This window comes from Manis javanica, chromosome 3 (assembly GCF_040802235.1).
Source record: "Manis javanica isolate MJ-LG chromosome 3, MJ_LKY, whole genome shotgun sequence".
In the NCBI taxonomy this organism is placed as follows: domain Eukaryota; kingdom Metazoa; phylum Chordata; class Mammalia; order Pholidota; family Manidae; genus Manis; species Manis javanica.
In genome coordinates this window covers 132,887,732-132,912,249 of record NC_133158.1, presented here as the reverse complement: position 1 = coordinate 132,912,249, position 24,518 = coordinate 132,887,732, and the positions used below count along the sequence as shown (strand labels likewise).

The 24,518-nt window shown below is 37.5% G+C and overlaps 1 protein-coding gene across 2 annotated transcripts; it reads right to left on the bottom strand.

Moving 5' to 3' along the window:
* Positions 1-18,788: 18,788 nt before the first annotated feature.
* On the bottom strand, positions 18,789-24,518 carry LOC140848457 (serine/threonine-protein kinase RIO3-like). Of its 2 annotated transcripts, none has more exons than XM_073232080.1 (2): positions 23,550-24,513; positions 18,789-19,067 (listed from the first exon to the last, which is right to left on the bottom strand). In XM_073232080.1, the coding sequence occupies exons 1-2, from the start codon at positions 24,362-24,364 to the stop codon at positions 19,061-19,063; spliced, it is 822 nt and encodes a 273-aa protein (XP_073088181.1). In that variant the 5' UTR covers positions 24,365-24,513; the 3' UTR covers positions 18,789-19,060. The 2 variants fall into 2 exon arrangements, with proteins under 2 accessions (XP_073088181.1, XP_073088180.1); XM_073232079.1 differs by lacking the exon at positions 18,789-19,067 and adding an exon at positions 19,074-22,466 and having other exon boundaries at positions 23,550-24,518.

The window sequence follows — 24,518 nt, the reverse complement described above, 5'->3', positions numbered from 1 at the left end:
ATTACCATGCTGGCTTTGTTCTAAACACAGCAAAGACCAAGGGAGAATTTATTATTTCTCTTTAAAATTCAGGAGGCTCCAGAACTCCACCCAGGCAAATCCACTCTAAGTAGCTGAAGGAGTTAAGGCTGGTATGCATGTACTTTGTAGGTTGTCCTCCAAGCAAAGTCTAACGGGTGAGTGTTTCCATTCAAGTTTGGCCAGACTCATGCAGTGACCACTGAGGGAACCTCACCTTTAATTTCTCTCCCTCCCTCGTTCCTGGCGTCCTCCCTCCCAAAGACAATGCAAACAACAAAATAATAGCTGTAATTATACTTCGAATTCTCTAGAGATAAGAAATTATTATCCCTTTAAAAACTAGCTTACCAATAGAAATAAATAAACATGAACACATACACACACAAGCATATATTATATTATGCATATTATGTATATTCAAATATATATATTACACATATTATATATATTCATATATATAAAATGGGTATATACTAGTTTTCATGTCTATCCTTAAAGCTGTAGACATGTCTTTTCTATCTTGTTCTCCTAGATGAGAACAGTACCCTCCCTTCACACTTTATTCCTCAGGCAAAAGAGAATTTTGCAATTCAGGGCACTGAATCCAGGTGAGCATGTTCAGTCATCTAGAAACCACTCCCTTGAATGGGTAACCCAGTGTTTAACTAATTAACTAGAACTGATGTGATATCAATCTGGAATTTTCCAAGGGTTGGGTGGGCTGTTATAATTAAGTTTTGGATTAAGTTCAAGATGATACCAAGCAACACTTTTTTAATCTGAAAAAAATTTTTAAAGCTTTCCTAGAATAGGGAGAAGATCCTAATAGACATGATACAGAAGGGAAAATGAATAATAATAATAATTTTTAAAAGCTAGCTTTGGATGTCGAATGCTCAGAATGTATATTTAGGTTTCTGAGGTAGTTCATTCTTTTTCAAGTTTCTGCTTTCTTCCCCTTGTAGGTCATTCTGGACGAGAGCGTTTTATACTTGTTCCCTGCCCTACAATTGTTATGTCCAAAATCTGACCCTGTCACTTGTTGTGTTATTACCAGTTATATCAGGAAGAGGAGGAAGCATACATTGACAAATCTGATTGATTTCAGAGCTTATTAGAATACATTTAACAGATGTGAAAAGCCTATAGTTCTGTGGGAAATAAGGGCCAAGCAGAGTTTACAAATCCAGACTGTGTTGCATCTGTGGTCTCGGAATCCATCAGACATGAATGGACAATGAGAAGTTAATTCAAGCACAGCAAGTAAAAGTAACAAAGCCACTTGAAAGAAAGCAACTCAGGATCTGTGCTCAATAGCTGCCCTCTATTGGCTCCCCTGAACAGTACACTAGATGGGACAGAAACCCTGAGGGGTCTTTGTGTGTGTGTGTGTGTGTGTGTGCGTGTGTGTGTGTGTGTGTGTGTGTGTTTTGTTGGTTTCTGTATTTTTTTTTTGGTATCATTAATCTACAATTACATGAGGAACATTATGTTCACTAGACTCCCCCCTTCACCAAGTCCCCCCCACATACCCCTTCACAGTCAGTGTCCATCAGCATAAGGCCCCCTTTTTTCTTCCCCTCTCTTCTCCCTCCCTTCCCACCCATCCTCCCCAGTCCCTTTCCCTTTGGTAACTGTTAGTCCTTTCTTGGTTTCTATGATTCTGCTGCTGTTTTGTTACTTCAGTTTTTCCTTTGTTCTTATATTCCACACATGAGTGAAATCATTTGGTATTTGTCTTTCTCTGCCTGGCTTATTTAACTGAGCATCATACCCTCTAGCTCCATCCATGTTGTTGCAAATGGTAAGATTTGTTTTCTTCTTATGGCTGAACAATATTCCATTGTGTGTATGTACCACATCTTCTTTATCCATTCATCTACTGGTGGACACTTAGGTTGCTTCCATTTCTTGGCTATTGTAAATAGTGCTACAATAAACATAGGGGTGCATCTGTCTTTTTCAAATTGGGCTGCTGGATTCTTAGGGTAAATTCCTAGAAGTGGAATTCCTGGGTCAAATGGTATTTCTATTTTGAGCTTTTTGAGGAACCTCCATACTGCTTTCCACAATGGTTGAACTAATTTACATTCCCACCAGCAGTGTAGGAGGGTTCCCCTTTTTCCACAATCTTGCCAACATTTGTTGTTGATTGTCTTTTGGATGGAGGCAATCCTTACTGGTGTGAGGTGATATCTCATTGTGATTTTAATTTGCATTTCTCTGATGACTAGCAATGTGGAGCATCTTTTCATGTGTCTGTTGGCCATCTGAATTTCTTCTCTGGAGAACTGTCTGTTCAGCCTGAGGGGTCTTTTTGCATGTTTTCTCACTAATAGGATATTTGAAAGCCAAACCTTCTTCAGTCTCCAAGAAGAAAATGGGTCCTTAAAGCCTCCCTCTTGCTGGTGTGGGAACCCTTCTCAGGAGGGAGACACCACAGTTGTTTGCCTGGAAAATGTCACAACATGAGGGGCCTGAATTTGGTGGAGATGTTAAACTTTATCAATGAATTTCTCTTCTAATTTCCCACGTCCTCTTTTCACACCAGGAGACAAAGTGGTAAAAAGAAAAGAGCCTGCTCCGTAAGCTAAAGGAGTTAGTTCCAGGCACAGCACTGCTGCCTGCATGGTCTCGGACAAGTCATCCAGCTTTTTGAGCCTGAGAAACCTGCTTGCTTGTTTCTCCCCCACATCCTCAGGTAGGTGGTAATAAGGATGCAATGAGATGTATGTGGAGGCGCTTTGCCTAAGTAGTATTAGCAAGTGCTAAGCATTAATATTAGTACTTGCTAATAAAAGTAAGAATACAGACATCATTTCTCATGCAGAGGATTGAGAATTGCAGAGTAAAAGATCACCCTAGGTTTCTGGCTGCTTCCACTTTTGAGATCCTGGGAGGCAAATACTGTTACTGTGGCTTTTGTAGATCACTTATCTGCTCTGTGCTTCCATTACATAACTGGTAGTGAGAAATGGTGTGGATGCAATAAATAAATTCCATCGTGAAAGTACTTCACAGAGACCCTAAGAAGCATTTGTTATCCAAGGATACATGGTAACAGGAAAGGGCTAAAGCAAATTAATCCTCTTAAAATAAGGAGCAAATTTCAAAGTAAATAATGAAAGTAATTTTCTTAAAGTTAACAGAATTTATATGATTAATTGCACTAATTCTTAGTCCAAAGAATGTTGAGGGGCTGATTTGGCATGGAGAGGACACATATTTTCTTGGACAAAATTATAGGATGACACAATGCAAAACCCTTTAGTTCAAGTTACCCTGTGCAACACCATCAAAGGAGGATCATTTTTCCAAAAAAATTAAAAATTAAGAAAAGTCAAGATTTCTTAAATCAATGTTCCAAAGGATTTTTTAAATTCTTTGATATTTAAGCCAATACTCTTGGAAACATTTATTGTGTCATACTCCTTACCCATTTTCTCTTTTTTAGTGTTAATTTACCTGATCCCTTGTCCATTTTTTTCTTGTTTAATTTTTACCTAATCTCTTGACACATGACCATACATGAGATTAGAGTAGTTCTCCAAAATCATTTTCATTAATTTCATTAATTTCATGAAATTCTTTATCTTTTACAAGAATTTCAACTTTACTTTGCCACCTAGTTGCTTTGCATTGTCAGTTGTTTGCAATTTTCTAAAATTAGTGAAAGACAAACAGAAAAAGTTTTGATTGGCTGATACCTATAGTCTTTCAAGCTACACTGAGAAGGTTGTTTAAGAGGTGAACAATTTATAAGTATTCCATTTATCAAAGAATACTTTCATATAATGACAAGTGTCCTTCCTGTATAACCATGACTTAGCGGAATTTACCTCACAGAAGGAGTCCCTGATAATGCCTCTTTTTCTAACCAAGAATTCCTTTCTGCATTTGTTGGTTCAGCCATAGTGGATTTAGGCTGAACAACATTTACTGTCAGATAAAGGACTAGCATTTGCTTGTCATTTCCCAGTCTGAGTTTACAGATGCTGACTTTGCCTAATAAGATCAATTTCATTAACTTGGTACTTTAAATCAATGTCTCTTCAATACCACTCATGCTGTTCTCTTTATACAAGTATGCTGCAAACATATAGAGAATAAAAATATCCTTTAATAAAAACTACCAGTAGTTTGATGTCAAACAAAAGTAAAAGGTGATGACTTATTAATTTATTGCTTTTACCGGTGAATAGTTTAATTTTTTGTCATGTTAAAAAGCCAGTAATTTAATTTAATCACAGGACACAACCAAGAGAGTAAAAAATTGAAAGAAGATATTTATAATTGTTAGGAAAGCAGGCACTCCACTCAGTGTTGCAGGAAAGTCAGATACAGTGAGGCGAGAAACCGAAGTCAAGAAAGCGAAGTAAATTTTAATGCACTGTGTATAGAGTAACAGATGGGCCTGCCTAAGGCGAGAGAGGCCTGGATGCTCATTCTGAGGCTTCTTTTATGTGGTTTTGGTAGGGCAGAGAAGTCCTTAATTGACAGCTGTCAGCTCTCTATGCTTGCTCTGATTGGTGAAATGGGGACAGGGCTGTGCTGTGCCTGTGCCTCTGATGTTTCTTATCTGGGGGGACCCTGGACATTCCCTAAGTGACTCTTGGACCCTGTGGCTTCATTTGATTTAATCTCTGAGTCATTTCTGGTTCTTTGGTTCTTTCAGATCAACTACTTGCGTCATTTTTGGGGGGCTCTCTCTCTGTGTCATCCCGCTCATTTCTGTCTTTCTGCCTGACATAATACATATATCCAACAAAGGGCTTGAATCCAGATTTCAAAACTAATTTTAAAAAACTGAGCAAGACTTCAATGGGCATTTCACTCAACAGGGTGTCCAAATGACCAGTTATCATTGGTTCTCATCATCATTAGCTATCAAGGAAATGCAAAGCAAAACCTCAGTGAGATATCATTCTATTTGTGCCAGATAGCTAAAGTTAAAAAGAATGACAATGTATGCATTGACAAAGATGTGGAGTAACTGAAACTCTCATGAATTGCTGACAAGAGTATACATGTATAGAGTATACATTTTAGAATATGGCTTTATAACATCTACAAAAGCCAAACACATGCATAGCCTATGACCCAGCATTGTACTTTTGAGTATAAACTCAACAGAAATAAGTGCTATGTCCACCAAAAATACAGGTATAAGAATGTTCATAGCTTCTTTATTAATAAAAGCTTCAAAATGGAAAAAACTCAGTGTAATAGAATGGATAATTTGTATTATACAATACATAGAAATAAAAATGAATGAACTACTAAAATATGTACCAATGTGGTAAAGAAATCAGATACCAAAAATATCTAATGTATGATTTATATGAAGTTAAAAACAGACAATACTAATCAATGGTGACAGAGATGAGAATAATAGCTATCCTGGATGGGGACAGTATTGACTGTGAGGTGACCCAAGCAAGCCTTCTGGGTTGTTAGAAATGTTTTATATTTTGATATGGGTGGTGGTTACATGGATATGTAAGAATTAATTGGGCTGTACCCTTAATTTGTATACTTTGGGTGTAGATTATACATAATATAATTTATGTTATACATAGGAAAATTATGTATTTTTTACAGTATAATATAGGAAAAACAGCATACTTTTTTCTATACACAGTATAATATTGGAAAAAAGCTAGCAATGAGTAGAAATTCTGTTGCTAAGATATCTTCAAATGCACACATTTTCAATTCTTAACAATATATCACATTTCACTGGAGACAGAAAAGCCTAAAAATATACTTTAATTAAAAAAAAAACACTGGAAAGACATTTTAATAAAATGTTAATAATGGGATTGTGAGTTGTTTTTACTGTCTTTATACTTTTCAATATTTTTTCAATGTTCTGTGAGGGACCAGTCTTAATTTTTAGTTAGGAAAAATATGCAAATAATTTTTAAACTATCTGCTAAAATTTTAACTGAAAGTAGTATCTTAATTTCAGTTCATTGGGTAATAATATTAACATTACATAGTTTTTCTTTTATGTACCCTTTTTTTAATAAAAGAGACACTTAAAAATTATGTCTCCGGACAAATATTCATTTGGATAAAAGACACTGAAAGTATTTATTTTTGTTTTGTATTAAAACCATCTGCAAGGTTGTGTCCTTGCTCTATTTGAAAGCAGTTTAGCCTGGCGTTAAGCATGTAGGTACATGTTTGACTGCCTGAGTTCATAGGCTCATCTCTGCTATCTTCTAGTCCATGACTGTAGGCAGCTGACTTACCTGGTCTAATTTTCAGTTTCTTCTGAATTAGGGTGATAATAGCATCCATATAAAAAGGATTGTAAAAAATATAAGTAGTTTTTATTATTGTCATTGCCTGTATATATGATTACTATACTATACTATACTTGTTTTGCCCTGTATTCCTGTGGGTCTAGTAATATAGTTTAAAGAGAATTTTGAAGGATATTTTACATTAAAATTATTTAGCATTTTGAGCTCTGAAAAGTTGAATAGCATAGTTCTAACCAACTGATCTGCCAGTCTACCCTACCTGTATTGCCTGATCCTCAAAATGACTTTGAGAAGCACGCAGCGTAGTACTCACAGTTACACATATGAACACTGAGGCCCGAAGTTATGGATGAAATGAGTCCCCCAAAGACAAGGAAGAACCCAGAATAGAGCAGACAACCCATCAGTACCTGCTCCACAGTATCCCTCTGGCTCTGTATGTACAGGCAATTTCTGTCTGGTTGAGTTTAACTTTTAATTCCTATATGCTTCCTTGGCTTTTTCCTTTGATCTGAGCTGGGGCCAGCATCGCATTCCAACCTCCCATGCTCTTCCCATGAACCCAGTTAGGCTGATCAGTGAACTTTTCCACTTACACTCATGTGCTCATAGTGGCCCTTTGCCTGAAGGAACTCTTGTCCAGCAAAACTCAGGTCACATTCCACATGCTTTACGAAGTATTTCCTAATTTATTTCATGTAGTACTCTGTTTAATGTTAGCCTCCTTGGATCCTGTTAAAACTTTGTTTTTTCTCTTACTCAGCACTTACAATGCTGTTTTGCATTTTAGTTATTTGGGTATTTGTCTCTCCCCTCCACTTCAAAATGTATATTAAAACCTCTTATATTACTCAGAATAATGGCTCTAAAAGCAAGATTCCAAATAGATATGTATTGAATGGATTAATGAGTTAATGATGTAGCAAGAAAATGAGCACACATTTTAATAGAGGTACACAAAACAAACTTGGGGGCTTAGGTCATAATAAAGAAAAATACCTCCCTCCACATTGTCAGGATATTTGAATGTAGCAAGTGACTTGCAGATTCTACTTGCATTTCATTCATGAAAATTTTGGGGGGTTTTAAAAATAGAGTGCTTGCCCAGTTGTCCTTGGGTTTGTCCATTAATATACTGGAAATGAATTTGCTCTCCTTTGCAGGCACATTAACTCTTACAGGCCACAGAGATGGGGCACTCATAGAAAATTCCCTGAATGTCAAAACTATCAGAGAGCCAGGGCCAGACCCCACTGGTGGCAAATATGCAGCCAACCCTTCCCTGTGTGGGTCAGGATGCTCCTGCCCTGACTTGAGGGCAGCATCATATCCAATAGTATCATATTCAACTGTTTCACAGACTCAGTATGATTAAGGAGACTGATGGAAGAATCCTCTTAGGAATGACATAGTTGATTATATTGTCTAATACAAAATGTAGAACTAAAAATTGGGTGAATTACACATTTTAGTTTTTATACATTTCCATTTTTTAATGTCCCTCTTTCTGACCTGAGTTTCATATGGCTTGATATATACTTTGATTAGCTTGTGCAGTATGTCTTGTCTATTAAGAAATATTAAACTGAATATGCAAGCTAAAAATATAAAAATAAATTTGTATTTTGAACCAAAGAATCTGAGCTTTTAAAAAATACATTTTATGTTTACATTTTTTAATTGAAAAAAAATAGAAGGCTTCAGCTCTTTTTGGATGATGAGCCATTTTTTATCTTCTGAAATTCTTAGTAATGCCAAGGGCAAGTGAGCATGAATTTTGCCAAAAAGGAAATGTAGCGGGAATTTCCAAAATAATACCCAGAGATGAGTATGCCAAAGTCTTGGAGACAGACCAGATGAAACTTAAGTATCAGTTGGCTAATTGCCTGACAGAAGAATACTTGCTGAGCGAAATTGTGAGTTTTCCAGAGAAACAAAACCAATAGGAAATAGATGAGAGACAGATGATAGGTAGAGGTTAATTGATTTTAAGGAATTGGCTCATGTGGTTATGGAGGCTGAGGATTCCCAAGATCTGCAATCAGGAAGCTAAGACCCAGAAGAGCTAGAGGAATAGTTCCAGTCCAAGTCTAAGTTCAAAGACACAGAAGACGGATGTCCCAGCTCTGAGACAGTCAGGCAGAGGGAGTTTCTTCGTATTGATAGAATTGCCAACTTTTTGTTCTATTTAGGCCTTCAATGACTGGATAAGGCCTATACTTTATGGAGGGTAATCTGCTTTACTCAGTCTACCTATACAAATGTTTCTCTCATCCGAAACACTCTCATAGACACACCCAGAATAATATTTGACTAAATGTCCAGGCAGTAACCCAGTTGAGTAAACACATAAAATTATCATCATGAGCTGTTTCAACAGAATCTCCCTCACTGCCCAAAATAATCAGTATAGCTTTTAAAGTTATAGATTGGAGTCAGAAAATGCACCTCCTCTGGGGTTGAGCAATGTGATGAAAGAGCACAGACTTTGGGATTAAAATGATCTGAATCCAAACCCCCCATCTCAGCCACTTTCTAGTTACGCGTCTTAAGTAAGCTATTTCACCTCTCAATTTCCTCACCCACAAAGCATGAAATATTGCAGATTGTTAGGGGAAAATATCTGTGATGTGCTTGTCACTACATAAGCACTTAATATTTCATGTCTATTATCATTAGTGTTTCCACCAGGATTTATAGAGCATTGTTCCAGTAAATAATTATTGTGCACTTAGTACTTTAGGTAACATGGCAAATATTTTGAAGATGGAAGATGAATCAAAGTAGCTTGAATGTAGTATTTTTTTCAAGTATGTCCAGTGTTCTTTTAAAATCACCAAATGATCCACAATTTTAAATAGAGTCTTGAAAATCAAACCAGACTATGCTATTAATACTTTATATGCTCCACATTCCTCTGTTATGTGCTTAGATTTTGAGACATCCAGAATCTTCACTGAGTCTCTGGTGTACAGAACTCAGCAAGGCAAGCCAAGGAGGAAACAGGGCATGTCTCCACCGATGGGCCATCAGGTGTTCCCTCTTGTTTACAGCACTCTTTATCTAGTAGGTCATGCCAATTTGGAGACTGAAAAAAACATGGTGTTGGGACTGTACACAGGGCATTTTAATGTGGCTCCCCAGAACTTCGTGTGCTGTTTGGGGCACAAATTCACTGTGGCTTCAGTGAAAAAAGAACAAACCCTGACCACGAGGCAGATAAAACATTGTTTATCACATTACCCTGGTATATTACTCCCTCTCAGCAAAGCTGGATCAGATAATCCAGGCTTAATTATAGTTGACCTGGCTACAGCTCCACACTAGAAAGGAATCTTGGGGATGACAATGACAGAGCCCATGCAGACAGCCGGGTCAGCCCAAGTGAAAGCATGAAGCAGTGAATGTTGCCTGTTGGTAATCTGCATCTTCTGTTTTTACACTACTTTGCCCCTTTCCATGCCATCTTTTCTTATGGACCTCCTTCCTTTTCTCTGTTCTTTTGAGGTGTTCTATTCCTGCCGCAGTCAAAGCTGACTTATATTTTGGAATTAATGACTTGATATTTTAACCCTTTGGGGTGTATTTAGGTTTTAAGCAGATATGGCAATTACAGAGCAATGACCAGCATAGATATGTATGTCCTGTGGCTTGTGTTTCGGTGCCTTTCTCCACCAACCATCAGCTCGCACCTATCTTTTCATTGTCTCAGTTATTTGCCTATAAACTCAAGACCATACAAATTTCTTCCCACTTTGAGTGAGGATTCAGTAAGATAACATATGTTAAAAAATACTTTGGTGAACCATAGATTGTTATAAACACTTTTAGTTATTTTTGTAATTAGAACAATATGATTAACTTGTTCATTTCCGTCAGAATTGTAAGCTCCTTGGGAGTCTGGTCCCTAGGGTCTAGCATTACGACAGGCATTTAGGAGGGACGCAACAATGCTTATTAAATAAGTGAATGAATGTATGACTGACAGACCATGGAGGAGGTGGGCATTTGGGGATCTAACATTTAGCTGAATGTATCATCCTTGTGTCCATTCTCTGCCTTGACAGTCTAGTAGTGTATTTTTAAGTTAGTTACTGTGCTTATGAATTTTGAGCCAGGATAACCACTAGGTCCAGATGTTGAAATACAGCTATGCCTATTATTTCTGCTAAGTGCCATCCTAAATTAAATATCACTTGTATTATTTTTTTAAGTGTAATTACTTCAGAGAGCATAAAGAGCAAAAATTTGCCTGTGTGAAAAGAACACGAAAAACATTTACCTCCTTTCATTTTCTATGCTGCTAAACCCCAGGCTATAAAAGCACTGGTATGAAGTTCAGCTGACAGACCCTGTGAGCTGGAAATAGACTTCTGTTTCCAAACCCATTCTCCACCCTTCCCTAGCCTGCTGTGGGCCCCAGAGCCTGACCAACAAGGGCTGCACAAACAGGCTCCCTCATGTCCCGTTCAGAACATGGAAGACATCGGCAGGAGAATGGAGGACAGATGGAGAATGAAGTTTGGGGAATTTACACCACCGCATCTTTCTCTGTTGGTCACCAAAGGACACAGTGGATACCAGGCTTTCTTTACATAGCTGCTCTCTCTTAGAATGGGGATTACTTCCTTCCTTTATGTTAGCAGGTCTAGATGATGCAACAGCTCTTTGTTGCTACTGGCCTCAGAGTACCTCATTGCCTCATGCTGTTGTTCTTAAACCTTGTCCACATCTTTGTTAAATGCTTCCCAAGTGAACCAGTTTGGATGTGCTATCTCTTTCCTGTAGGGACCCTGACGGATAGACCTCACATGCAGAAAGGACATAATGCATCTGTGAGTTGGCCTTTCTATCTCAGAACCTTAAAAATTAGCAAAGGCCTGAATGGAAACCTCTTCTAACCATTTCTCTGCATAATTCACTGACCAATAGGGAACTTTCATAGCTCTCAGTTATTTCAGGACAACTTCCCACCATCCTGTTAGTGACCATCAGGTGTAGGACCACATACACAGAGTCCCTCACAATGGGTTCAGCATCAGTGGCAACAGTGGCAAGTGGGATCTTGTAAAAATGCAAATTATCAGGCTTCATCCTAGACTTCCTGAAGCAGTAATTTGGGGATGGGGCCAGCGACCTGTGTAGCAATTGTGTTTCAACAAGTTCCTCCAGAGGATTTTAATACACGTTAAAGTTTTAGACCACCAATGCAACATATAGTTACATACACATTTTAATGTTGGGAACCCCATCCCCTCCACTGGAAAGGGTGCTTCAACCCTACCCAGGATTGGTAGTCATTTTTGATCATACAAAATTATGATGGATTCTTAGAGCAAGGTAAGAGAGCCTATGTGCTGAGAGAGGTTGGGTATCTGTGAACAAGAGAGAAGCAGAAATGAGATGCATACAAAGACAGAAGAAGTAGCCCAGGTTCTTGAATTTTCTGTGCCAGGCTCCCTGAGAGCATACTTTCTTTCACTTTTTGATCTTGGATGTCTGGGAGATTTCTGGTTATGTCATTATAATAAACCTCTCTTTATACTTAACTCCCTTTAACTTAACCTTGAGTGAGTGTCTGTTTCTTGCAAGTGATGATTTACAAAGAGATGAACTGAATCACGAGTGAAAGAAAATTAAAACAGCTCTTTAGGTTCATTTGCAGTCCTTGTACAGAGTATTATCTATGAATAAATTGCCTTTTCTGATTTTTAAACACTAAATAATACAGAGTCATTATAAAAAACTCATATTTTTCAGAGGAAAGCAAGGCAGAAAACAGATCTTTCTTCCTCTAGGACCCATCTTCCCATTCCCCAGAGGTAAACAGTTAACTATGTCTTGTATAACCTTTATTAATTTTTCTATGTACCTATAGTGAGCCCTGTTTTTTCCCCTTGGCACCAAAAAATGAAAATAGAAATCAAATCATCAGTATACCTAGGGAGATACATTTAAAAATATCTATCATTTGCCCTTCTGTAGCTTTTTAAAAAAACTATCCTTGGAGGCAGACAGTAGCATAAGCCTTATTACTTTCATTGATTTAAAGTATGGATGCACTGAAGTTTAAAATCATTGTTTTCATTGAAGTTCATTAAATAGTTTTGTGAAAGTTCCTGTTGTATTTGCTTGAAATAATTGAGGGCATCATCTATCAAGTCATAGGTAGGACTTTTCTTTTAGAATTCAGTCCTAGGGAAAGACTGTCATGCCTGAGAAACTGGAATGCTTCATTAAGGCTGAATATGCTGATCATACTTTTCACTTTTTCACTCAACTGCGAGGGTGCTCAGCGTCAAACCAGATGTTAATTAAGCACAACAACTGATTTTTCTAGTTGGTATATCTTTGCTCTTTTTCTTGATATGAGCTCCTATTTATGCATCACTATTTCATTGTGGGGTGTTTTGCTTAATTAAAGCTGCTTCATCTATTTTTGTGGAGTAGGGAAGATGTTTCAATAAGCATAAGTTTTAAAATGAAGGAACAAAGGCCCACAGAAGATTTACCTAAATTCTCTGAGATATTTGCTGGCAGAGCTGTCATGGAATTGTGGTTTCCTAAATTCTAGTTCATGCAATTTCCTCTGTTCTATGTGAGCTGAGTGGCAAGCTTTTTCCTTTAACCATAGAACATATTATATCTATTTTTGAAAGGATAGCAATTCTGCAAATGTCACTGCTGAATGTTGTTTGAATTGAAAATGTCCTTTAGCGTTTGAAGGCCATCTAGCTCTGCCTTACATATTGTTTCCAAAGGCAGTGTCTTCACATCTTAGGATTCACCCAGGACTGAGTTCCTGGGGTTTGCAAGCAGACACAACAAAAGAGGAAGGTCCTATATTTCCTGCCACACTAAATGTCCTTCTAAAATGCAGAACACCATTTTTCTGTCAGTCTTTCTCCAAATGGAAGGCAAATATCTACTTCGTAACATGTAAAAAATCAAAACACTTTGATGAGAAAGAGAGGTGAGTCATGCTTAACAAAGGATCAGTTTGAGTCCTTTTTCTGTTTTGTTGTTTTGTTTTGCTTTGAGAATTCAGTCATTCTCTCTCAGGTACTTATGTGGATTTTAAAGTCTCTCTACTTTAAAAAATACCCAATTTATTTTGTGATGAAATATAGCATGGCTTTTTTTTTTTTTACCTTTTATAAAAATAGCAGAAAGCTATTGAGAAATCCTTTATTAAATTCCAGGTGGAACACAAGCAACCGTGTGCAGAATGGCTATCACCTACTTTTAATAGCGCCCTCTGCTGACAATTGTCTTGAACTTTTAAAACATTCTAATGTAGCCTTCAAGATTTCATTTGTTGACAAAGTAAGTTTTTTAATGCATTAGCAGAAGGAAAAACATCTCCAGGAAAAAAAAAACAAAAAACAAACAAACAAACAAAATGAAACAGAGATTTTATCTTAAAAATATTAATAAGCAACTATATATATCAGCATCAGGCATTTTACATGTCATGAACACTATTCTAATTGTGACAACATAAGAACAATTGTCTGGCAAAGATTTATTGACTGCATATTCTATGAAAGGCACTGTGTCGTGCATTGGGTCACAAGGGCGATGGCTGACACAAACCACATGAAGGATTCCACAGTCTTGTGAAGGAGTCAGATCCATCAACAATTACCTTGCCACTTGTTGAGCCCAGCGTGAGAGGAGAGGAGGAAAGCCTATTACCTTGAGGAGGAGTTAGGAAAGGCTTCCTGGAGGAGGCTGGCAACAGCATACAAGGAAGGGCAATGAAAGGGGCCTAACAGAGTGAGAAACAGTGGTAGGAGAAAACATGGTGCAGGGGCAGAACCATGAGAGTAAGTTCGGCATTGGCCAGCTGTAGCTTAGCACAACATATATACAGGGCTTGCCAGGAGATGGTGCTGTACAACAAATGTTTTGGTCTCAGGACCTTACATTGTTTAAAATTACTGAAGACCCCCAAATACCTCTTGACATATGGACTTCATTTATTGGTGTTTACCGTATTAGAAATTAAAACCAAGAAATTTTAAACATAGATATTAATGAATTTACTTGTATGTTACCTTAAGCTATATTTTATAGAAAAAAAACACTACATTTTCTACACACAAGAGAATTAGTAGTGTGGCATTGTTTTGCACATCTGCAAACTCTTTATTTATTTACTTATTTATTTTTATTTTGGTATCATTAATATACACTTACATGAGCAACATTATGGTTACTAGATTCCTACTATTAGCAAGACCCCAACACATACCCCATTACCGTCACTGTCCATCAGCATAGTAAGAGGATATAGAATCACTACCTGCCTTCTCTGTATACAGTGCCTTCCCCATGCCCCCCTACATTATGTGTGCTAATTGGAATGCCCTTTAATCTCCTTATCCCTCCCTTCCTACCCACCCTTACTAGTCCCTTTCCCTTTGGTAACTGTTAGTCCATTCTTCGGTTCTGTGAGTCTGCTGCTGTTTTGTTCCTTCAGTTTTTCCTTTGTTCTTATACTCCACAGATGAGTGAAATCATTTGATACTTGTCTTTCTCCAACTGGTTTATTTCACTGAGCATAATACCCTCTAGCTCCATCCATGTTGCTGCAAATGGTACAATTTATTTTCTTCTTATGGTTGAATAATATTCCATTGTGTATATGTAACACATCTTCTTTATCCATTCATCTACTGATGGACACTTAGGTTGCTCCCATTTCTTGGCTATTGTAAATAGTGCTGCAATAAACATAGGGGTGCATATGTCTTTTTCAAACTGGGCTGCTGCATTCTCAAGGTAAATTCCTATGAGTGGAATTCCGGGTCAAATGGTATTTCTATTTTGAGCTTTTTGAGGAACCTCCATACTGCTTTCCACAATGGTTGAACTAATTTACATTCCCACCAGCAGTGTAGGAAGGTTTCCCTTTCTCCACATCCTCGCCAACATTTGTTGTTGTTTGTCTTTTGGATGGAGGTGATCCTAACTGGTGTGAGATGATATATCACTGTGGTTTTAATTTGCATTTCTCTGATGATTAGCAATGTGGAGCATCTTTTCATGTGCCTACTGGCATCTGAATTTATTCTTTGGAGAAGTGTCTGTTCCGACCCTCTGCCCATTTTTTACTTGGATTATTTGCTTTTTGTTTGTTGAGGTGCCTGAGCTCTTTGTGTATTTTGGATGTCAACCCCTTATCGGATATGTCATTTATGAATATATTCTCCCATACTGTAGGATGCCTTTTTGTTCTACTGATGGTGTCCTTTGCTTTCTAGTTTGATGTAGTTCTACTTGTTCATTTTTGCTTTTGTTTCTCTTGCCTGTGGAGATATGTTCACAAAGAAGTTGTCCATGTTTATATTCGAGAGAGTTTTGCCTATGTTTTCTTCTAAGAGTTTTAGGGTTTCATAACTTACATTCAGGTCTGTGATCCATTTCGAGTTTACTTTTGTGTATGGAGTTAGACAGTAATCCAGTTTCATTCTCTTACATGTAGCTGTCCAGTTTTACCAACACCAGCTGTTGAAGAGGCTGTCATTTCCCCATTGTATACCCATGGCTTCTTTATCATATATTAATTGATCATATATGCTTGGGTGAATATCTGGACTCTCTATTCTGTTCCACTGGTCTATGGGTCTATTCTTGTGCCAGTACCAAATTGTCTTGATTACTGTGGCTTTGTAGTAGAGCTTGAAGTTGGGAAGCGAGATCCCCCCTGCTTTATTCTTCCTTCTCAGGATTGCTTTGGCTATTCGGGTTCTTCTGTGGTTCCATATGAATTTTAGAATTATTTATTCCAGTTTGTTGAAGAATGCTATTGGTATTTTGATAGGGATTGCACTGAATCTGTAGACTGCTTTGGGCAGGATGGCCATTTTGGCATTATTAATTCTTCCTACCCAAGAGCATGGGATGAATTTCCATATATTAGTGTCCTCTTTAATTTCTCTTAGGAGTGTCTTATAGTTTTCAGGGTATAGGTCTTTCACTTCCTTGGTTAGGTTTATTCCTAGACATTTTATTCTTTTTGATGAAATTGTGAATGAAATTGTTTTCCTGATTTCTCTTTCTTCTAGTTCATCATTAGTGTATAGGAAAGCAACAGATTTCTGTGTATTAATTTTGTATCCTGAAAATTTGCTGATTTCACATATTAGATCTAGTGGTTTTGAAGTGGAGTCTTTAGGATTTTTTATGTACAACAATATCATGTCATCTGCAAACATGAACAGTTTAACTTCTTCCTTACCAATCTGGATGCCTTTTGTTTCTTTGTGTTGTCTGATTGCCATGGCTAGGACTTCCAGCACTGTGTTGAATAAAATGGGGGAGAATGAGCATTCTTGTCTGGTTCCCTATCTTAGAGGAAAGGCTTTCACCTTTTCACTGTTAAGTATGATGTTGGCTGTGGGTTTGTCATATATGGCCTTTATTATGTTGAGGTACTTGCCCTCTATACCCAAGTTGTTGAGAGTTTTTATCATGAATGGATGTTGAATTTTGTTGAATGCTTTTACAGCATCTATGGAGATAATCATGTGGTTTTTGTCCTTCTTTTTGTTGATGTAGTGGATGATGTTGATGGATTTTCAAATGTTGTACCATCCTTGCATCTCTGGAATGAAGCCCACTTGATCATGGTGTGTGATCCTCTTAATGTATTTTTGAATTCAGTTTGCTAATATTTTGTTGAGTATTTTTGCATGTATGTACATCAGAGATATTGGTCTGTAGTTTTCTTTTTTTCTGGTGTCTTTGCCTGGTTTTGGTAGTAGACTGATGCTGGCTTCATAGAATGAGTTTACAAGTATGTGCTCCTCTTCTATTTTTTGGAAAACTTTAAGGAGAATAGGTATTATGTCTTCTGTAAATGTCTGATAAAACTCAGCAGCGAATCCATCTGGTCTGGTGATTTTGTTCTTGGGTAGTTTTTTGATTATCGATTCAATTTCATTGCTGGTAATTGGTCTGTTTAGATTTTCTGTTTCTCCCTGGATCAGTCTTGGAAGATAGTATTTTTCTAGAAAGTTCCCCATCTCTTCTAGGATATCCAGTTTATTAGCATATATATTTTCATAGTATTCTCTAATAATTCTTTGTATTTCTGTGGTGTCCATCGTGATTTTTCCTTTCTCATTTCTGATTCTGTTTATGTGTGTAGATTCTCTTTTTTTCTTATTAAGTCTCACTAGGGGTTTGTCTAGTTTGTTTATTTTCTCAAAGAACCAGCTCTTGGTTTCATTAATTTTTTCTATTGTTTTATTCTTCTCAATTATGTTTATTTCTTCTCTGATCTTTATTATGCCCCTCCTTCTGCTCACTTTGAGCCTCATTTGATCTTCTTTTTCCAGTTTCAATAACTGTGAATTTAGACTATTCATTTGGGATTGTTCTTCCTTCTTTAAACTGGCCTGGATTGCTATATATGTTCCTCTTAGAATTGCCTTCGCTGTGTCCCACAGAAGTTGGGGCTTTGTGCTGCTGTTTTCATTTGTCTCCATATATTGGCTGATCTTTGTTTTAATTTGGTCATTGATCCATTGATTATTTAGGAGCATGTTGTTAAGCCTCCATGTGTTTGTGAGCCTTTTTGTTTTCTTTGTACAATTTACTTCTAGTTTTATACCTCTGTGATCTGAGAAGTTGGTTGGTACAATTTCAATCTTTTTGAATTTACTGAGGCTCTTTTTGTGGCCTAGTATGTGGTCTATTCTAGAAAACATTCCATTTGCACTTGAGAAGAATGTGTATCCTGCTCCTTTTGAGTGTAGAGTTCTGTAGATGTCTATTAGGTCCATCTGTTCTAGTGTATTGTTCAGTGCCTCTGTGTCCTTAGTTATTTTTTGTCTGGTTGATCTGTCCTTTGGAGAAAGTGGTGTGTGTTGAAGTCTCCTAAAATGAATGCATTGCATTTCCCCCTTTAATTCTGTTAGTATTTGTTTCACATATGTAGGTGCTCTTGTGTTGGGTGCATAGATATTTATAATGGTTATATCCTCTTGTTGGACTGACCCCTTTATCATTATGTAATGTCCTTCTTTGTCTCTTGTTACTTTCTTTGTTTGAAGTCTATTTTGTCTGATACAAGTACTGCAACACCTGGTTTTTTCTCCCTATTAGTTGTATGAAATATCTTTTCCCATCCCTTCATTTTTAGTCTGTGTATGTCTTTGGGTTTGAGGTGAGTCTCTTGTAGGCAGCATATAGATGGATCTAGTTTTTTATCCATTCTGTTAGTCTGTGTCTTTTGATTGGTGTATTCAGTCCATTTACATTTTAGGTGATTATCAATAGATATGTACTTTTTACCACTGCAGGCTTTGGATTTGTGGTTACCAAAGGTTCAAGGGCAACTTCTTTACTATCTAACCATCTAACTTACCTCACTTATTGTGCTATTATAAACACAGTCTGATGATTCTTTATTTCTCTCCCTTCTGTTTCTTCCTCCTCCACTCTTTACATGTTACATGTTTTATTACATATTGTTTGCTACCAGCTTTTTGCATGCAATACTGTTGTTTTGTTGTCTATTCTTAAAATCCAGGTTGAGGTTGCAGTCTAACTTAATCATGCTCTCTTCCCTGAACATGACTGGCCAATGATCTTGTTCTGTTCTCTATTCCTATCTCATACAAAGTCTCATTTGTATAACTGTGTATTTGATTATGTAGTTACCTTTTATTGACCATAATAGTTCTTGCTGTAATGTTCTTCTCTTGGCTATAAATACCATAAGCAATTTGAGAGTAGAAAACATGTCTTATACTTTATTTCCTGAAATATTTAACACAAATTTACTATTAGAATACAGTTGGCACCGAACAACACAGGTTTGAACTGACTGGGTCCACTTATGCACAGATTTTTCTCAATAAATATATTGGAAAAACTTTTGGAGATTTGCAACAATTTGAAAAAACATTTTTTCTCTAGCTTACTTTATTGTAAGAATACAGCATATAATACAAGCCTGGTAAGGCTTCCAGTCAGCAGTAGGTTATTAGTAGTTTGAAGTTCTGAGTCAAAAGTTATATGTAGATTTTCCCCTGTGGAGGTGGGGTAGTTGGAACTCCTAACCTCCACACTGTTCAAAGATCAACTGTAATTGTTGATTACTTGGCCAACCTGAGAGTTATAGAAGCCAGATTGACTTTGTGGTGGGCAGAACCCCATAATCCTAAAATGGCCCCCAAGATCCTAGGCCCTGGCATATACCCTATATGTAGGTGGGAGGAATGGCCACTCACTTTATTATCTTACATTATATGGCAAAGGTAACAGTACAGTCATTTCATTTCCAGCATTACATCCCATTGTCTAAAACTCAATCTTAGACTGGAGAGAAAGACTGCCCTGCTGGCTTTGAGGAAGTGACCAGCTGTATGAAAGGGCCTGTGAAAGGGTGGCCTAGCCAGGACCTGCAGAGGCCTCCAGAAGCTAAGAGCAGTCCCCACCTGACAGCTAACAAGGAAGTGGAGACCTCAGTCTGCAGCTGCAAGGAACTGAACTGTGCCAAGGGAAGAGAGCCCCAAGCTTCAGAAAGGAATACAGCCCAGCTGACTCCCAGACTTCGGCCCTGTGAGACCCTGAGCAGAGCCCAGCTAAGCTGTGCCATCCCAAACTTCTGACCAACAGAAACTATGAGATAACAGGTGTTGTTTTAAGCTGCAAGTCTGTGGTAATTTGTTATGTAGAAAACTAACTTTCAAAGGCATTTATTCTAGGTTGTAGAAAACCAAGTGTTCTCTAGTTTTGCTAACTTACAAATGCCAGATTATTATAGATTATACCAATTTTACCAGAAGGCAAGAGAGATCATTGTATCAAAAAATCATTAAATAAAACAGAAAATGGACAAAGGATAAATGAGGCAGTTTGACAAGAAATGAAATGGCAAAAAAGGTACTTGAAAAAAATATACAACCTTATTCATAATTAAACAAACACATACCAAACTATCTAAATGGTACTTCTCTTCTTTCACACTGGCAATAACTATTGTCTGATAACAAAACCTATGCATCATGAGGATGGTAGAAACAGCCTCATACTGCTGGGTGGCAGCACAAGCTGATTACCCTTCTCAGAGGGCAATTTGGCAGTATCTACTAACATTCAGAACACACACAACGTACAGATTTGACTAGTTCATAGGAAAAATTCCATTTGCCCTACCATTAAACGATAAACACAAGTTCAAGATTTATGACCTGGTGTGACATAAAGAAAAATCTTTTTAGATGTTTAAGAAGAGAAATCAAGAAACACTGCTTGCTACAATAGCCAGCTGAGGCCCAGTGAGCAAAATCTGGTACTCTATTCAGGGAGGCCTCCCATTATTCTACAGAAAGAGGAAAAAGTACAGATAGTCTTTGCCTTAGCAATTTCAATGTTAGGCAGTTGGCTTAAGGGTGTATTTACAAAAGCACACCAGAGTCAATGTCCAAGGATAGTCCTGTGTATCCACACCATGGGATGTACAATAAAAAAGGGGTGGTATAAACTAGCAATACAGAAAGATATATTAACTGAAAAACCAAGATCCTGAACAAGCACAGATTTTTCTCTAGTGTAACGTCTTTTATATAAACAAAATAAGGGATACGTGCAAAAAAATTTCTGGAAGGCTAGACTAAAAACTGTTAACAGTGGTTATCTTTAGAGAAAAGATCTGTGGGGCAAAGGTTGGTAAGATGAAGGCTACTTTTCATTTAATTCTTCCTATAAAGTCTTAATTTCTACCTTAAATGATCTTTCAATAATTTGTGTCAGTATGTTATATTTGCCTGATCCCAAGAATCCTCAAATGAAATTCAGAAAGAGGGCAACACAGTTTAAAGAATAAATAAATGTTTAAGATTAGTATATACCAGGTGTTATAAAAAATGCTCTCATTTGTCCCACAAAAGTCCTATGAGGTGAGGATCAGCTTTTAAATGAGGTTTAGTAACTTGCTCTAGATCATGTAGCTTGAAAAATGTTGAGCTATTTTATCCTAATACTCATTTTTATCCTTTTCATTTTGGAACATAACAATATAATTCCCTATATGATTATTTAAGTATGTCTCATCTAGAGAGACCGGTTATACAGGTTATGAAAAGTAAGGACTTGACCAACATTGTTTGAATCCTCTTAAGTACACCATAAATACCTTCTAAACCTAAAAAAAACTAGAGTAAGTTTGTAATTTATTTTGACATTTTTGTTTGCACACAAAGTTAAGGTACAGGAATAACTGAGGAAGTATAAGCCTCACTAGCTTACTTCAATAGTAAGTAACCAGATGATTTCATATTTCTGACTTAAGCACTTTCTCTAAACAGGTTCCATTTTTTTTTTGTATCATTAATATACACTTACATGAGCAACACTGTTGTTACTATATTCCCCCCATTATCAAATCCCAACCACATACCCCATTACAGTCACTGTCAAAAGTAAGATGCTATAGAATCACTACATCTTCTTTGTGCTATACTGCCTTCCCTGTGAACAGGCTCCATTTTTAAAAATGTTTCTCTTCCTCAAGACATTCTTTAAAGAATGCTTAAGTGAAGTGGGTAAGATCTAAGTACTATAGACCTTTAAAAGATGTTTCCTTAAATGATGCAACAAACATTACTTAAAGCTATATTTTTTCCTATCCTATAAAGATAAGTGATCTTTATTTTATACCTGACTTTAATTGGATTGCATCTAATGTTTCATCAAGTATATTTGCTGTGTACTTTAAACCTAGTTTGCCAATAATTTTAATCATAAAAATGAATTAAACTGTTTCATTCCTAGGCATATGACCAACAGAATTGAAAACATAGGCTTATACAAAAACTTGTACACAGATGTTCATAGCAGCATTAATCGTAATAGCCAAAAAGCAGAAACTACCCAAATGTCCATCAACAACTGGATAAACACACTGTGGCACATCCATAAAATGGAACATTATTCATCCATAAAAAGGAATGAAGTTCTGATATGTGATACAATGAATAATAAAAACATGATGCTGAGTTAGAGAAGCCAGACATAATGCACTCACATTTGGTGACTGGGTGTATATGAAACGTCAAGAACAGGCAAAACCACAGAGACACAAAGGGTACCAGTGGCTGCCAGAGGATGGTCTGGGGACAGAAGACTGGGGAGTGACTGCAATGGGATTTCTTTCTGAAGTGACAAAAATGTTCTGAAACTAGACAGGGTCTATGGTTGCACAACTTTGTGAACCCACCAAAACCACTGAACTGTATATCTAAATGGTGGATTTTATGGCATTTGACCTATATCTAAAAAAAATGCATTGGATTTTACCAGTGTTTTTTCTGCATCTATTGAGATTGTCTTATTGAACTTGTCAATGTAGTGAACTATAGATTTCCTCACTTTTACCATTCTAGAATTCATTAAATAAAGCCTCTTGATATAACATTGTTTAATTTCCTGCTGCTTTAATTAAGTTCACCAATTTTTTTATGTGGTATTTCTGCATCCTAGCTCATTACAGGACAAGGTCATCACTGTCTTGTGCGCTCTCCTCTGGTTTTGATACCAGGATCATGCTAGTCTTGTAGAATGAGTAGCTTTCCATTCTCTGACACAGTGTGCTTGGGATGTGAACAACCTGTTCCATGAAGGTTTGGTACTGATCCTTCACGAACTCTTTTGGCCTGTAGCCTCTTTGGAGGATAAATCTTTTACTCTTATTTAAGTTTTATCATCATTAGTCTGTTCAGTTTCTACTTGTTTTTTTGGGCGCATTTTGGGAATTCTATATATTTTCCTGGAAAATTGCCCATTTCATGTTAAAGCTGGTATTTCTTAGAGTAAGGATCAGAGTTTTAAGAGAAGGAATCAGTATTTGTTCAGCATTACGTCTTCTCATCCTGGCACCGAAGGGCTCCACAGTGAAAAGACCATGGGTTTTGAGACAAACCCAGTTACAAATATTGCTCTGCCACTTACAACTGCCTGTATGATATGGTATGATCACAATAATGTAGAAAATAATATATATACAGAGAGAAGACTAGAAGAATCTACACAAAACTAATGGGTTCTCTCTGGGTGTTGGGATCAGGATGACCATATTTCTTTATTCATCTTCTATTGTCTAGACTTTCTGCAATAACACTATTTAAGTATTCTGCTTGCCATGCAGCATTGATAAATGACTTTGGGTAACTCCATTTATATCAGGGAGAAAAGGCTAAGCTTTTATTGACATGATAGGATTATATTTTGCTCATTTACCTCCCTCCATATGCATGAAAGACAACAGATTCCTTTCCTGTACTAATACAGCCAGTGATTGTCTCCAACATTCCAGAGTTGACCATTTTATACATAAGCAAACGTGTCTTAGGATCAACTGCTTTTTCTGCAGTAGAATGCTCCTTTTTCTCGTGGAGGCGGGCACTTCGACGTTCTTCTGAGTAGGCATGTTGCTTTAAAGCATTGAAAACATGGTTTGATAGTTTCAAATCCATTCCAATTCCATCTCCTACCTGAAACCCAGGTGCAAAATTTTCCATTCTGGCTGTATTCTTTCTCCCACATACTACTTCATCATGCTTCGTGGTGATGTCTTTTCCTTTTCCAATAAAACCCTTTTTTGGGGTAGGAACTGGTTTTGCTGGTATATAGGGGTCATCACAAGTATCCTGCCAGTCAACCTCCTCTTCTGAGCTATCACTGTCTTCATAAGGATGCACTTTTCGGTAATTTTCAAAGGAAATGGAAACTTTGCTATCTCCATTGAATTTTTTTTCTTCGCGCCTAAGCTGTGCATCATATTCTCTGTCAAATTCCATCTGTAGCATCTGTGCCAGCATTAGGTCGCTGGAAGTGTCCATGTTTTCTCCAGTAATAAATGGTCCTTCAGCAACAGCAGCTTCAGGAAAAGCAGCAGCTGCTTCTTCTAACTGCAATTCTTTAGCCAACTGTTCACTCATTACATCAGCCAGAGAACAAGATACTGTATTTTGAGGGGTACCCCATGGACACTTGCTGGGTCCCCAGGGCGCGGCCGACCCGGGCTCAGGCGATGCCACTCCGACCAGATCCATGTGGGGGAAGAGGCCCGCGACAGGGAGAACGGAGCAGCGCGGCGGAAGAGCTGGGAAGCGGCTCCCGCGAGGAGTCAGGCGGCGGAGCAAGGCCGACGGTGGCCGGAGGGGAGGTGACAGATGGCGGCGGCGGTGGCCGCCGCGTACGGAACTT